Source organism: Tauraco erythrolophus, chromosome Z, assembly GCF_009769465.1.
Source record: "Tauraco erythrolophus isolate bTauEry1 chromosome Z, bTauEry1.pri, whole genome shotgun sequence".
NCBI classification, from domain to species: Eukaryota; Metazoa; Chordata; class Aves; order Musophagiformes; family Musophagidae; genus Tauraco; species Tauraco erythrolophus.
This window is the reverse complement of record NC_141496.1, coordinates 78,720,283-78,737,249: the sequence shown is the minus strand read 5'-3', so window position 1 is coordinate 78,737,249 and position 16,967 is coordinate 78,720,283. Positions and strand designations below refer to the sequence as shown.

The following is a 16,967-nucleotide window of genomic DNA, read 5'->3' as shown; positions in this document are numbered from 1 at the left end:
CAACATACACTGTACTCTCTTACTGGGAGCAGTTCTTTTGACTTCATGGGACTAACTATGTAGTGTACTTAAGCATATGCTGAAGTATTTTACAGTTTAGAGTGGCAGCAATATAAGTATCTTTTGAAGACTGTGTATTTCACTTATGTTTATACACATACACAAAATTTTAAACTTTTCGAGTTAGGTTCAAATAAGTTTACGAACATTTTGAATTGGCACAAATCCACGTGTCATATCAAGGCACTTAAATAGAAGAGTATCGATGCTGAATGCTAGACGTCACTGCAGATCCCAGACCATGTTTGTGTGCAGTAGCTGTCTTTTTGCCTGGAGCCCATGTCATTTGAGGGATGTGGACCTAGGTGGCACAGCTGCAGAAATAGACACCACTTGTCCTGCAGGTGGGTGTGGGTGGAAGAATGACTCTGTTCATCTTCCCTGCCCTGGACATTTCTCCGAAACCTCCATGGCATTCCTATCAGCACGGAGACAGGGCAGTTGTTCCTTCCGTTTGCTTGGTCTGGTTGCCTGCATGGTTTTCTGCCTGCCATAGGGCACTTCTGCATATTCTTACGACTTTTAATGAACAGTTTAACTTGAAGCAGTTTTGCTTGTCACAGTGGGTATCTGAAATGAAAGGTTTAGGAGGTGAGAGTCCTAACAGTTGGAGGTATCATCGAAACGTCTTCTTGATCTCGTATAATTGCGAGTGAACAGTTCACCTTCACCCCACACATCCTGGGGTGGGGGGAATGCTTCAAAGATGTGTGTACGTTGGAGGAGTGCTGAAAGGCGCATGCAGCGGTGTGGTGAGGTCACGAGAACCATAAGGAGAAGCTGGCTGGCAGATGAGAAAAATTACTCTATTCATAATCAGTGGCAGGAAAAAAAAGCTGTAAAGGTAAATGGAAGAACATTATGAAAGTAGTGGTGGGTTAAGAAGGCAGCTTTGCAGAAAGGACAACTGTAGCAAAAGCTGTCACATTGTGAAAGAGGCACATCCAGGGTAAGAGTTTAGTTTGAAGGTAGAATGGTAGAGAAAATGATCTAAGACTGGAAATGATGTTAAAATGGAAAATTAATGCTTAAAAAAGAGTTTATTTCCTAAAGTGTAACAATAAAGACATTCATGAGTGGGATTTTAAGTAAAGTTGTTCTCACTTTGGAAGAGGCAATATGCGTATATCAAGGAGCAGAATGAACAGCAATACAAAGAGAAACCTGAACGACAGACAGAGGATGCTTGCCTGCCTGTGCCATGCGAGAGAGAATTACCCAAAACCCAAACTGGCCAAGTAGAGGAACATGGAAAGTTGCGTGAACAGTGGCAGCAGTGTGGCAGTCAGCATGAGTATTAGAAATGCTCTGGATACTGACAAATGTGCAGAAAGTGTAATAAACACATCATTATGTTAATATATGCAGTGCAAGTAAGAAACTACTTACATTAAGTGGAGAACAGGATTCCTCAAGTGAAGAAAAAGTGCTTTTTTTAGGAACGCTAATGGAAGAAGCTGTAAATCCAAAAGATTGGCCAATTAAAACGAGGAGAAATGAACTTTACAGAACAGAGAACAGAGCGGAAATAAATGTGATAAAAGAAAGTGAAATAGGGAACTGTGAAGAGCACACGATCGTGGAAGAGTGAAGAGTGCCTCTGAAAGGCTTTAGCAAAGAAGCAGTTTTAATGCTGTTGAAGTGGTCTCTGAAAATGCATTGCTTAAATATAAATAGTAAGATTGGTATTGACGTACAGAAGGTGGCAACCTGTTCTGGGCCTAGAGGAGTGAGGTAAACGTTAAGAGAGTCAGTATCATGGGAGGTCAAAAAGACAACCCGTAACCCTTTCGGAGTGCTTCGATAACACAATATGAAGATATATTCATGTATGTCTTCCAATAAAAGACAAGATATGGCTTGGAGAAGACACAGATCTGTGGTCAGGGCTACATAAGATGTTTCGTAGGTCTTGGGAAAGAGGCTGGGAAATCAGTCGTGAACCATGGCAGCAGATGGTATCATTTGGAGAATGGAAAAACATCTACCAATTGGGTTCCCTATGTAATAATTGCAGAGAAAAAGGGTAGCGATTATGACCATATGTAGACTCTCAAGACTTAAATAAAAGCAGAAGAAGGAAAATTTTTGCTGGCTTATGCAAAGGGGAGTATTGTTTTAGATGTCAGGAGTCAAATTATTCAGCAAATTTAATGCATTAACAGGATATAGATGGATTTTCCTGGATAGATGGCTTCAAGTTTGGCAGTTTCACGCCATTGTTTGGAAGTACTTTCTTTTGATCTGTATTTGGCACGAGGTATATTGCCTGCGGTGAACGAGACAGCGGACAGTGCAGCAGGTATGGACATATGTCTTGATGATCCAGTGAACAGCAGAGCAGATTGAACAAGAGTATTTGACATTCCAAGAGCCAGTAATTTTCAACTGAATAATGGTGAATATTGATGTCAAACAGTAGAAGTAATATATGTGGGGGGAAGACTGACCTCAGAGGGAATTTCAGAGTGAATTTCTTACATTGACTCAAAGAGTCAGGGAATGTTGAATGTGTCAAAACCTGGAAATGAGAAAAAGACATAAAATGTCGTGAGGCACACTGAGTTATGTCAAAAAGTGCTTATCTAACTCTGAAGGACATGCAGCTCACTTAAGGCATCCCATCCACAAAGTCGCTGCCTGAGCATGAGCACCTGGAAAGAATTCAAAGGTTTTTACATCATCAAGATGCTTTAATGTTTTGATTCACTGAGAGACCTAAAAAGATACCTCTAAAGGACAGTTAAGACCAATCTTATTTTGGAACTTATGTTTTGCCATTCTAATTTGCATCAGGGCCAGAGACAGCTACAGAGGTGGTGTATGCAGGGGCTGAAAAAGAAGAGTGGTTTTGCTGCTAGTCTTTGAAGAGTTGCCGCACTAGGTGGTTCTGTAGGAGGAAGAATTGTCACATATATTTGTTTGTATTTATTTATTCGAGATGCCCTTTCTTCTTTGCAAGCCAAATAATAATTATTAAAAAAAAAGATTAGTCTTATGTTTGCTGTTCTGTTGAGAACTAATGAAAAGCCACATTCACTACTCTCCTTCTGTATGTTACTTAATGTGTGATTTTTAGTGTGTATATTGTAAAAGGACTGTACGGGAGTTTAAGCCTCTCCCTAACAGTCTGCAGAGATGATTTCATGCACAGTGGATGAGTAGATAAGTATAAGGTCAGTGATTAAGGCGTATCTTTTTAAATAATCTCGTTATTGTCTGGCCAGCCGATACTTTTTTGTGACTATATTAAGGAATATCAACATTTCCAAAACATGTTTGCTAAGGAAAAGCTAGACTGTAGTTGTCAGTAGTCCTCTGGAGAAATGTCAAAAATTGATGTCTTGGTGAAATATCAAATGTACGAACTTTGTGCAGTGCAAAGAGGAGGACAGGTCTCTGAATGGAGAAAACAGTTAAATAAGCTTTGCATGCATTTTGGGGAAAATAATTCTAAAGGGGGAGCTTGTCAAGGGCATGAATCTTAAGTCTGGAAGGCTGCATGAAATGTCTTGAGAGTTTGCTTGATTTGGTAGTCTGCTATTTGAAAAGAACAGAACAAACACCTTGAAGCCAAACCAGAAACGTAAGTAAGCCCAAGGGTGCATTGCGTTTCGTTTTCCCTGCCTCTAAATATAGCAACTTGTTTCCTTAAACTCTGCATTGCAGATGTATTAATTTATTTTTACTTTTGCCTTCATGTTGCGTACTGTAAAGAGGGAACTAAGGTTGGCTGGCAAACCGTGAGCTCTCTGTTTCCCAAGGAGTTGTAATCGTAAGCAAGAGTATGGATCCGCTCCTGCAGTGCCAAAACAAGACTGGGATCTCCACTGAATTCCTGCTTTCCCCTGCTTTAAGCTGGTGGGTTGGCAGTAATTGTTCAGGATGACGGCTTTGGAAAAGCAATTCCCAATGGCAACTGTGTACTACTAATTGGATACTACTAATTGGATAATCATAGTATATTGGCACAGAGCAGAATGTCTGCGGCGCACCGTGTCCTGGCAATTGACGCAGCCGCGTATCAAGAACAGGGAATTGTTGAAGGTAACTGTGATCTGTGACCTTGGCTGTGAGATGCTGAGCTCCAGATCGCCCTGAACAGCGCGTTGTCTGGACATGGGATATGTGTAGTGAAGGATTTGCTCAACAAAGGGGCGCGCCTGTGGCTGTACAGAGAGATCCCAGAGTTAATTATGTCAGCTCCAGAGCTGCTGTACTGGCACGTGGAGAACTACCTCCTGTAGTCTTGTGTGACTCATGGTTAAATACTCTAAATAGGAGGGAAAAAATCCCTAAAGGATGACTTAAGGAGCCTGTGATAGTGGCAATCAGTTTTTCGCTCTTTGTGAGATACAGAGTGATTCACAGTTTAAAAAAAACCCACCGCCACAGCACTTGTTCAGAATTCGTCAGGAGACACCAGACAGCCAAGGAGTTGAGCACCTGCTTGTAAAAGCGCTGAGTGCTTGGTGAGTCCACAGTGGACTAACTCGACACGCTGCCTCATCCCCAGGTTACGGTGTGCTCTTTTAGCAGTAGAAGTTCTGTTTCTTGAGGTTGGCCTGATGAAATCTGGCTATGATGGTGCCAGATGGAGACAGCAAAATAGAATCAGATAATTGGAACAAGCCTGTCTATCTGTAGAGAACTTGTTGCTTGTAGGTGTCTGTGTCATGCTCATTGCTTGCTGTCAGGCTTTCCTTCCTAGGGGGAGCTTGGTCCTATATAGAAAGATTTCTTGGTTGAGCGGAGATTGTATCATTGGTCCTTACATCTGTCTGAAACCTGGCATTCCTGATATGCAGCGTTGTGTAGCTCTATGCTTCGTTCTCAAACTATGTGAGTTCACACCCCTCTAGCATTATTTTGAATTTGGTTTCAGAGGGGCTGCAAATGAAACCCATTTGAATCTGCTAAGTTTCATCAGCTATTGCGTCAAGCTTACAAATTTTGCATGATTTTGATGTGTAACCATAAATCAGGCCAGGTGTGCCGAGAACGTCCCTGAGTTTTAGCATACTTTTTGATGAACTGGGTCTGACATTTGAGTTTGTAAGAAAACACAGCGTTAGGGAACTTTCAGTGTGTAGTAGTGAATGTTACCTTACAGTTCTCACAGTAGTGTAGACTAGGGACATACGTGACCTGTCATTAAATGGTAATTCATCTACTGACAGCTCAATGTCTGGAGTGTGCTGCCTTTTTCCCTAAAGATTTCTTGAAAAAATAACTCAGAGTATAAAGTTTTCCCAAAGGTCAGAAACGTTTCACCAGGGAATGTTTATTAATTTTAAAAACTTTTTACCCAGCTGTATGAACCAGAGCTAAACATATAATTGATTTATTTTTTTGAGTGTTAAGAAAATGTGTTTCCTATAAAGGGAGTTTTTTGGCAACAGAAATACTTCTGGAGCTGAAGTACAGTGATATTTGCTTGCATCTAGGTTGTTAAGACTAGTGTGCGCTAGTTTTCCAGCATGTCCTTGTAGCTCTGAATGAAGTGGTATACCTTAACATACGTTAATCCAGAGGAAATAGAGTAAATCAAGTAAGTTAGGAAGGCATAATTCTGCTGACCATTCTTTTTCAGGTTAAGGAAAACTCTTTTTTGAGCAATTGAAGCACAAAATAATCTAGACCGCTTTAAAGCTCTTTATGCTCTTGCAGAAGTGACGACCACTCTCCTAAGGGAGAACTTACTTGGAGGAGTTAACTCTTTTGGGATAGAATTTTAAAATATCCTTCCAGAATGTTGCAGAAGTGAAGTGTGAGCGTGTGACATTATTCAGTAGCTGCTGAAGTGTGCTGAGATGAACGTATTATTGTAGGTTGCAACGTGCAGTCAGTAGGTGTGTGATTCTGAATGCCTTTGTTAGAATTAATCAGTAGTTTACAAAGGGGAGATGAAGTTAAAGGTCTGAAAACATATATTGTTTACCGATGACTCATTGAAGGAGAGGCAGAATGCTATAGTATAATCAAGCGAATCGTACCGTAGGCAGCTGAGGGCTTGGTTTAGAGGCAGCAGTCAGTATTTGTGAGCTGAGCTGATCCGTGTGATCCGACTGGGTGCTATCCAGCCAGGTTTTGGCGGTGCTACACTTTGCTGTGGTGAGCTTCCAAGCTCCTCGAGTGACTTCAGCCAGCCGTGAGTCAGGATGTTTTTCTTCTGTGCTACAATAAAAACGTTCAGTTAAAGAACAGGGTGGATATTCTTAAGGGCAGGCAGGCAAATTACATTTCTCAGCGTCGCCCACTGCAAGTCAGAGCTTTTAGAGTATTAATGTTTGATGATAAGTAACGTCAAGGTAGAGTAGTTGTGAAGAAGGTAAAAATAGACTTCAGTTAGGGAGAGGTTTTATTTCAAACCTCCCTCTAAATTAAGCAGAACAACTTCCCCTTACAGTGCACAGCTACAGTTGCCCTACTGTCTTCTTTCTCACTGCTGTGAAAGAGCTGCAAAGGCTTAACTTAAAACAGACTTATTAAGCAAGTAAGGAAGCGTAAGAGGACATGACCTGCCTATGGTAAATTACGTCTGTCCACCCTTTTTTCAAGGATTTCCAACTGTGTGAAATTTGCTTTACTGTCATGTTCTGTACCGAGAGTGTTTTTTACAAGTGTATTGCAGAGCAGTTATTGTCTTCAGTTAGTTGCATTTAGGCAGAATTTCTTATGGGTCTCTTCTTGAAGTATGTTATGGAAAATCAGTGGTTTCTTTTGGTTCTTTCAGTTAGAAACTGGAATCGTAAATCATTCACCATAGAGAGACTGGTACTAGCTCAGAGTACCCCCTCGCTTTTCTTTTAAAGGATGCAGTAAGAGAAGGAAAGAAAAGATCATAAATTCATGCTGCTGCTTCTTCCCAAGTATCATCCTTTTGGTTTGTTCCCTAATGGACCAGCACTGATCTTTTTATATAGATTGTGTGCTCATAGTCAGGTCTTTGTCTGACGTAAATTGTGATGGCTTCATTGACTTCAGCAGAGCTGAGCTATTTTACATTGGCTGAGGCTTACCACAGGATGTAATACACTAATGTATTTCTGTGCGACATTATAAGTTATGTCAAATTCTGGAGCTTTGCATAGTGGGAGGTTCTGGTTAAATGTTTTTATGATTAAAATTGCAATGTCAGATTTGGATGGGTGATAAGTGCATTTAAGTGATGGATCTGCATTCTGGCAGTGTTTGTCAGAGGTTTTTTTGTTGGCTTAATTTTCAGCTAGTACAGCTGGTTGCTCAGTTTCTTTTCTTTTACGCTTCTGAGTCTTTTCTCCCTATGTGTTTCTCTGTCCTTTCCTCAATTCCCGCTCTTCTGTGTTTTCCCTATCTCTGTCTGGTCTTGACAGGATTCTTGTTGGTTGAGAACTGAGGACAGGCTGCGGAAAGTATCTTTGATACCTCTTGCATAACTTTGTTTTAGCATGATGAGGTCCAAGTGACAGAGAAGGTGATAATTAGTTCATGAGTTCTTCTTCAGGGCAGGTTCGGAGCAAGTATGATCACTCACTTGCAGGACTCAGTTGGAAGAATTGATAGTTCTTTATAAAATGCTTTGTTGCTTTTACTTGGCAAAATATGTAAATTTGCCAACCAATAGTAAAAAAAAAAAAGATCAATAAACCCCAAGAGAGTAAATTATATTGCCTTAAAACATCCAAGGATGGGAACACAAAATACAAAGAACTCTATTACCTTGTAATGAGTACACTGTGCTAATCTTACCCTAGGAAGTCCTGCAGAGCAGCCAGTGTCATATGATGCTGGAGTAATGTGTTCGGTCTAGCATCATGCATTGTCTTTTACTGCCCTTCTTTTTCCTAAGGGACAATGAATCCCCTTAGGGGAAACTTTTTGCTCTTCCTGGTACTTGGCAAAAGCATAGCTCAGCTCAGCTTTCCAGCTTTGGTGGAAAGCTCAGCCCAACTCTTGGGATTCTCAAGCTTCTGTTGGAATGGGGGCACACACTGAATTTCTTGAAGACCAGTTGAAGTAGATGGTTTGTCTTTGGAAAGCAATACACCTTCTTTTCAATTCACCTGAATTCCCTTTAAATTATAAAAAGAAGAATGCTTAAAATGAAGACTAGTTTTATTGTAGCAAAGAAAGATTCCTTAGGAAAAACTACAGCTTTGGTTAGTTCTGGATGCTCATGAAAATACAGGTTTAAGTTTTTCTGGGACTGGGGTTATCTTTTTAAATGCGTCTCTTACATCAGACGTACTTTTCTGCCCATAATGTCAGTTGAATTGCAGTTTCCAGTGATTTCTTCATCCTAGACTGCATGATTTGCATTGTGAAACTTTTTTTCTTGCTGCAGAAGAGGTAACAGATTATATATATATCATCCCATGCGCTATCTGTAAAACATTGTCATTTCCAGTCTGTGGGATGTCACTGATTATTCATAGATCTCACATGACGATAATACAAAGGGCCAGCTTGCATGCCCACATCCTCCTGGGGTTCAGGCAGATACTCATGATATGTGAATGGACTCAGTGCTTTTTTCTACTATGACAGTTTCTCTTGTCTTAATTTCCACTGCTGTATGTAGCATCATGAAGTGCAGCCTCCCTTTCCCCAGTTTTCTTATTGCCGCACTTTGTAAATAGAACTGAAACTACTTTGTTCCAGGGAAAAAAATCGGCGGAACAAATAATTAAGTTAACAACATGAGAAAAAAGACTAGGGCAGTCCGATCTCCCCTCAATGTAAGTGAGGGTATCTCCACTGCCAAAGTTGGCCCTTTTGCTGATGTGGAATCCATGAGGTAGGGAAGTGTGTCCTGGAAAACAGTCAAAACTGTAATGCAGCTTTATTTACTGTGCCTTCAGGGTGTCTTGCCTCCTTCATGAACATGGCTTCATTTCCCCTGTGTAAAACTCAACTGTTTCTCCTCCAGCTCTGTCCCATGAAGTACCATTTAAATGACGGGGAAGATTTTAAGCAGCACTTTTGCTCTGCAGATGCTCTAACTAGACCTTAGTGTTCGTTGCAGTAGGTCAGCAGTCACTGCTGACTTTCAGACATCAGTGCTTGATCTCTGAACAGTGAAAGCTGTGGAAGGACCCACCTTCATATTTTTTTCTGTCTTGCTTTTTCAACAGTTACATCGCAAACCAGCGAAAATTAGAAAGTATCAATGACAATGAAGTTGGATTTTATGTTGGACTTAAAAATCTGTGAGTATATGGGGTGCATATTTTAGACGGCTATTTTTTCTTTATTTCCTTTGTAGAAGCTTATAGAGACCTCATCAGAGTGTAGGCCGAACTTTGTGGGTTATGGAGGATAGTTGTAGATCCTGTGGTTCAGCCTTGTTGAAATTTCATCTGCACTCGCTCCACATTTTAACTATTACTGTCATTACACTTTCCATTATGTTGTAAATGAAATATTCTAACAGTTTCATGTATTTTCACAGGACCGTGGTGGATTCAGGCTTAAGATTTGTGTCCCGTCAGGCATTTGTGAAAAACGTCAACCTACAATACATGTGAGTAAGGATAGTGTCTGCCATTTAAGTCAAAATTGTCCAACTCATGTTAATTTATTTAATTGTTAATTTATTGGTGACATCCAACATGGCTTCACAGAGGACAAATTGTGCCGGGCAGATTTGGTGGCCTTCTATAATGGAGTTACAGCATTGGTGGATAAGGGAGGAGCAACTGACATCGTCTACCTGGCCTTGTGCGGAGCATTTGACATTGTCCCTCAGGACACCGTTGTCTCTAAATTAGAGACACATGGATTTGATGGATGGACCACTCGGTGGATAAGGAATTGGCTGAATGGTCGCACTCAAAGAGTTGTGGTTAATGTCTCAATGTCCCAGTGGAGACCAGTGATGAGTAGTGTTCTTCAGGGGTCAGTGTTAGGGTTGGCACTTTTTTAACATCTTTGTTGGCAACATGGACAGTGGGATTGAGTGCACCCTCAGCAATAGTGATGACACCAAGCTGTGTGGTGCGGTCAATGCACTGGAGGGAAGGGATGCCATCCAGAGGGACCTTGACAGTCTTGAGAGGTGGGCCTCTGTGAACCTCATAAAGTTCAATAAGGCCAAGTGCAAGGTCCTGCACGTGGGTCAGGGCAATCCCAAGCACAAGTACAAGCTGGGCAGAGAATGGATTGAGAGTAGCCCTGATGAGAAGGACTTGGAGGTGTTGGTTGATGAGAAGCTCAACATGAGCCAGCAATGTGCACTGGCAGCCTACAAAGCCAACCATATCCTGGGCTGCATCAAAAGAAGCGTGGCCAGCAGGTTGAGGGCCCCCAACATAAGAAGGGCATGGACCTGTTGGAGTGAGTCCAGAGGATGGCCATGAAGATGATCAGAGGACTGGAGCACCTGTCCTGTGACGACAGACTGAGAGAGTTGGGGTTGTTCAGCCTGGAAGGCTCCAGGGTGATCTTGTGGCAGCCTTCCAGTACCTAAAGGGAGCCTACAAGAACACTGGAGAGAGACTTTTTACAAGGGCATGTAGTGATAGGACAAGGGGAAATGGCTTTAAACTGAAAGAGAGTAGATTTATATTAGATCTAAGGAGGAAACTCTTCACTGTAAGGGTAGTGAGGCACTGGAAGAGGTTGCCCAGAGAAGTTATCAATGCTCCATCCCTGGAAGTGTCCAAGGCCAGGTTGGATGAGGCTTTGAGCAACCTGATGTAATGGAAGGTGTCCCTGCTCATGGCAGGTGGTTTGAAACTAGATGATCTTTAAGGTGCCCAAACCATTCTATGATTATATTTCTCTCTCTTACTGTTTCCTTGAAATAAAATATTTTGATAAGACAGACTTATAATGGTCTTCTGTCATTAATTGTCCCTAAATAAGATATATGTGGTAAGGAACTTGCTGAAAGTAAACATGTATGGTAAGGAACTGGCAGATCGTAAGAACAAAATGTGGGATGGTAAAAGGACTGTCCAATTCATTATCTTGTCTCTAACAGTGGACTCCGGATGTGTCTTTTGTGGTACGTAATGTAGCACAAAGAGTGCCTCTCTCAGCTGAGTGAGTTAGTGCCAAGGGTGTGATGTCCACACTATGCATCACACTCAGTGACATGGGTTTGACTAGCTTTAGTGTGATTTCATGGGCAGAACATGTTTTCGCAGCTGCAGTGCTGTGGGTGCGAGCATGGAGCACATTTGACCAGTGTGCATGCTCAACTGTGAACTTAAGTCCTGTAAGTGGGGATGATCAGAAAATTCACTTTGGAAGCTCACTCCTGATCTGAACTAATGCACCTGAAGAAGAATATAAGAATGACGTTACTTTCACACCCAAATGCAGTTTGTGGTTCATGAACTTCAAGAAGCAGAGTTGATGCCTCTGCAGCTTTTTGACATTTTTTTTTCTAAATTATTTACACTTTAGATTTAGCAAAGGCTAAACTGATGAAAGTTCTTTATAAAAGTACGGAGAAAATGATCAGTTAAAATGAAAGACTTTGTTTCTTTGTAGTATAAGTTCATGTCCCTGGAGGACTGTGCTGCCTTTTGGTGGGACAGACGTGAGGTAGCTTGCTTTGCTACTTGTGTGGAATACTGTGGATCTAGTCCTACAAAATACTGAGATCATGTGAGGTGCTCAGTTCCTCACAGGTACCCTGTTTTAGCCAAGTATTTAAATGTGTATTTCAGTCCATCCATCTTCTTTGGATATATTTAGCGCTTAACCCTTTGCTTTTGTTAAAGTCCTAATGAGTTTGGGAAGATGGAAGGCCAAGCTTTGGGCTTGTAAGATGTTTCCTTGTAATATCGAAGAACTGTTGAACTGAGCACAGGGCTGATTGCTTTGCTAATGAAATGGAATCACTTTCTGCACCTATGTTTTCCAAAGAATGGCAATTAGTTCATGTAAGGAAGCAGATGTGAATGTCTGTATCTGCCTAAACACTAATTGCTGTCTTTAATGTGGAACAGTCACTGGAGGAGTGTGAACCAGATCTTGTTGGCCTATAAGGCTTACATATTGCTTCAAATAGTCATTAATAAAGTAAATAAATTTTGCTATGGTCAGTTGGTGATATAAGGGAAGTATCTCCTAGAGTGAATTTGTGTGTTTACCTTTGTAATACTTGCTTAGTGAATTATGGTTGTAAAAGATGATATTCCATAAAGCCAAGTGCATATGCACTGGCTGTGGAAACGTGCAGTAAGAACTTACTGGCTGAGAGGCACATTTACAGAGAAAGGCTCAGTGGCTGTGCTGGGACAGAATCTCAGTATAACGCAGCAGAACAAAGCAAATTCAGCCTGGGATCAAAAGGAATTCCCTGTTAGATTTTTACATCTTTTCCTCGTTACCTTAGCTGTTGGGAAGGCACCTGTTGGGATACTGTGTATAGATTAGGACACTGAATCTACCCATCTTGAAAAATATTGCAGAGAAGATCAACAGAGCTGTAAGGAGCTTGTAAAGCAAATAATTTAACAAGACTTTGTTGGTAAGCAGGCTTGACTAGATCTGTAGTTCATCAAGCTGCTTGTTAGAAACAAATTAGGCTGACTGACATCTGTTTGGTTGATGTACGTGGAATCCTGATGCAGAATGCTTACGATGTGAACCAAGAGCTTATCCAGTCTTGTAATGTGTTTGCTTTTTGTGGGGATTTAGTAATGTTAGCAGACACAGGATAAGTCCAGATAAGATGGAAAATATTAAGTGGCACCACCTGTTCTATATGCACGTGACAAAGTGGTAAGTAAGGAGACATTTTTTGCTGAGGCTGGTCTATTATCCCTGCAAAAAGAGCATGTGTTTGTTTTCTCTGGGAAGTCTTGATGCACACTAAAATGTTTCTGAAAGGCCCAGTGAATCACTGCTTGTTGTCGTCAGCGGTAAAACTCCTGTTGACTGCACTGGGAATGAAATGAAGCCCTTGTTGTGGTTGGGACAGTGAAAACTATTAAGAGCTGAAATCATTTCACTCTGTGAGAGTAGCCTCTGAGTACAGATCTTTGGGAAGTCTTGCACTTTATTTTGGAACAACAGTTTGTTACTATCCCATAAAGAAAACAAAAACTCCCAACGCTTTTCCGAGCACTGATGTAACTGTATAAGCTTTAATTTTGCTCATGGTACTATTACAGTTTTCTTTTTCTTCTATGAAAAATCTTTTGATGTAGTTAAGGAGCTTCATTATAAGAACATAGTATTTATTTTATGAATCATATAAGAATATCAGATTATAAGGAACTCATTAAGGCACATTACCTTAAGCCTTTTTTTGTCATTACCTTGTTTTCTTGGTCAAACTTCTGTCGCCCAGATATCTTTCTAGAGTTATGTATGATGAGAAGATTTGAGTAATAACATAAACAACAGGAAAATAAATGCTCTGGTAGGTATTACTTAAATGTAATTAATAGCCTTGCTCATCTAATTCCGGTATTCTTATTGACCTTAGACTCAGATTAGTCAACAGTCACATTTAACAAGCTATTAAACAGTCCTCGTTTAGTAGTGCTGTAATTTATAAGCTTATCTGCTGCTAACAGTAATTTTAATGGACCCGTGTAATACACATGCATGGTGTACTGTCAATACCTTTAAATATAAAAATACATTTCACAGTAAGTATGTATTTCCAAAAATTTTTAAAAATAGCTATTATTACATGCCAGGCTGCTGTATAATTGCATTGCTGAACCATAGATTTGTGAGTGTAGTATATATACAGCTCCAGGTATTAAGATGTGCTCATATCTCTGCAGCGTTTGGGTTTCGGTAAGGCAGCCAAAGGAAACCATTTGAGACCTCGTTGCAGATTTTCTCTTGCTTTCACACAGGTCTGGCTCCAGCCATAGGCAGAGCAGGCAGTTGCCTGTGGAGGGAGACTGAGCATAGCAAAATGGCCATTTCTTCACCTCTTCCCCCGAGTTCTCCTTAGATCCGTTCCCTCTTCCTTCTTGGCTCCGCTTGGCAGGAGTGCTGTAGGCAGCGGAGCTGTGCCGGTGTTGCTCAGTGTGCGAATGTTTATGCAGCTTCTCAGGCTGCTTTTGCAGTCCTCACGTTGCCACAGGTTTGGTTTTAGCTGAATTAAGGATAACAAGTATAAGTGAGCTTGATACTGATATTTAAAGTACGGGCATGATTTAGACTGATTTTGGGTCCTCTCCTTAGGTATCGCTTTGGAGCCAGGCTCTGTACTCCAGCCTTTTTTTCAGAAAAAAAAAGAATTTAATCCCCCAGGTGGATCTTCTTTGAGCTGCTCACCGTGATATTTTTGTGTGTAGTTGAATTGGGGAACTAGTTCGTATTCTTTTTCCATGAAAGTGGAAGCGTGCTCCATAACTACTCCATAATAGGCCTGGTAGTGATTTTTTTCACTTAACATGAATTAAAGAGACTGCAGCAGGCATCTCTATAATCGATATAAAGTGCCCAGTTTATGAAAAATATAGATAACATTAAATTTATTGTCAAAGTATCATTTAAGGTGATAAATCTGTAACAGTGGTCTGAAAAATTTCTGTTGAATTACTTATCAACTTGAAAAACCTTTAAGTGCTAAACTGCATGAGAGAAGAGGCTGCAGTCTAGGAAGCATTAAATGTTTCAGCTCATGAGCAAGAATATAGGAACAGAAATTTTTTATTACTTTTCTTCATGTTTTTACTTCCTCTTCCTTGTGCGTATCAGGCACAACTGATAAAAATCTGAAAAGGGAATTAACACTATCAAGGTGCTTTTGGTTTTTCAGAACAGGAGTTGTTAAAAACAAAATAATGACTCTATATTCTTTTGATAGTTTTACTTAAATGATCAGTCCCATTTTTTCACTGGCTCACATGGAGTCATTGATACGTGCCTAAAGTTTGGAAAGTGACATACCTGATGACATCTGCGCAGTAAGTCTGGCTCATGAATCTAAACAAGTATGGGCTGTTCTTTTGCCTAAAGATTTGCAATAATCCTCCAGAAGCAATGACTGGCCTGAGGCTAAATGACAGGAAGACACAGCTATGGCAGCACCTAGTGCTCATAGTTTGCGGTCTGATGGAGTTCATAACTCTGAAGCAGGCAGCTCAGCACCTCACGAAGAGACGAGTTAGGTGACCATGAGTAAGTTGAGCAAGGAAACATGTAAGTAGCCAGGAGGAAATCTTTAGGAAAGATGGGACTTCAGTCCTGCCCCGAAATAGGTGGGCTGTTATGTCCATGCTGGATTGTTAACAGCAAACCCTCTCCCAGAGTCAGTTTTTGTGTTTTTAAGATATTCGTGAAAATTTTATTTTTAAGGTTTTACTTTCTTAGAAGAAAAAAGAGAGAAATAGTATCTCAGAGGGTGACTAGGGCTCTTACGTGAGATGTTTGTGGCCCGTTTTCAGATTTGTATTTGATACTTCAGTGTTTAGAAGGTGGTGGTGGTAGAGGGTTTCAAATCCCCTTTGATTTGCCTTGCTCTGGAACCAGAGCTTGAGCCTCGCTCTCCCGTTAGGGTGCCAGAGAAGATCACACAAAATGGAATGGCTTCAGCTGGACAGAGATCTCCCTGAAGAACCTGTCATCTGATGGTTAGGGAGGGTGTCCTCCTGTTACGGAAGAGCAGGGTCTGCTGCTGTGTGGAAACCAGGAGTCAAACCTGGTCATCACACGACCTGGAGAATGTTGCCTCCAAGTAGAGTAGGTGACAGTGGGATGGTGACTGGCCGCAGGTAAAGCCCACTGTATATCTGGTTGTCTTTTGAATAAGGTAGGATTTAGTTGCTGTGCTGCTAAGAGAGATGTTCTTGCCTCATTTGGTAATACCACAGGGGCATCTGCATGTGCTACTTGGCAGTGTCAGAACTGGAAGGGTTCTTCTGCATGGTGGATGAAGAGTTGCCTGTGGAAGGATGGGGTTTGATGTATCATGTTGCCTTGGTGCTGGAGATAAAAGCCCAAGTCCGCATGAGGATTCAACTTTTTCCTTTCAGCCTCTCAAGATACGGCTTATACATATTGGGAAAAAATTGTAGTGACAGTTTTTACTTAAACACGACTTCTGTCCTACATGCAAATGGTACTTTAATTTTGATATATCTAATCGAGGTCAATGAGACGTTTCCACCAGCATCTGCTATAGGTCAGTCCAGTTCACCTGACTTAGGAAATAGTAGCTCATCTGTTTTGTTCTCACACATTTCAATTTACAAATTGACTAGTCAATTTGTAAACTTCAGGCTGTAAAAACAGTCAGAAGGAATCCATAGTTTATAGTAAATAAAATCTCTTAAATGTTCTGTTCTAAATGTTTGTAAAACATCCAACTTGTAATTTCTTATACTTAGAGATCAAGGACTGAAAGTTTGGGAAGTAAACACTGTTCCTTAGTCAGGGGGAAGAAAAAAAGAGGTTTAATCCCTGATTTTAAATACGATGCAACTTCAACTATAGAGCCCCTATGATGCCTTTATAATACCACATAAAACTCGTGGTATTTTGGCTCGTAATACTGCTTTGCACTGTACTGCTGGCAGTTGTACTGTCTACTGCTCTTGCTATCTTTAATTGGTGGACTGATGAGACTGTAGAAAAACAGCATTATTTTGCTTTAGGGTGGAGAAAGCAGTTTTGTAAGCTTGGGAGGGGAGGAGTATTTCTGATTCAGATGAACATTTCTTTGCTCTGTGTAATAGGAGAGGACCTTTCACTTAATTACCACTGGAAACGGTGAATGCTTAATTGACATAAAAAAGCCCAATATAGGCATTTTACAGTTTTCCTTTTGATCTTCCATGTGGGTGCATAGTGTACATGGAATTTGAAAAGAATAACTAAAAGGCTCTGATGTGGATGTGTGCTAGCATGTGAAGAGGGCTTATATGAGTACAGAGTTTGGTGCAGCATCAAAGAAAGGGATACACCCATTTCACTTATGAATAAATTGAGCATGTAATTAA

General features: G+C 40.8%; 1 protein-coding gene across 5 annotated transcripts in view; it reads left to right on the top strand.

The window, feature by feature from the left end:
• NTRK2 (neurotrophic receptor tyrosine kinase 2) overlaps positions 1 to 16,967 on the top strand; it is a 202,918-nt gene that overhangs the window by 7,894 nt on the left and 178,057 nt on the right. For all 5 annotated transcript variants that reach the window (XM_086628706.1, XM_086628705.1, XM_086628704.1 and 2 more), the window contains exons 2-3: positions 9,177 to 9,251; positions 9,494 to 9,565. In XM_086628706.1, the coding sequence (XP_086484832.1) occupies positions 9,177 to 9,251; positions 9,494 to 9,565 (147 nt within the window). The remainder of the gene's footprint in view (positions 1 to 9,176; positions 9,252 to 9,493; positions 9,566 to 16,967) is intronic.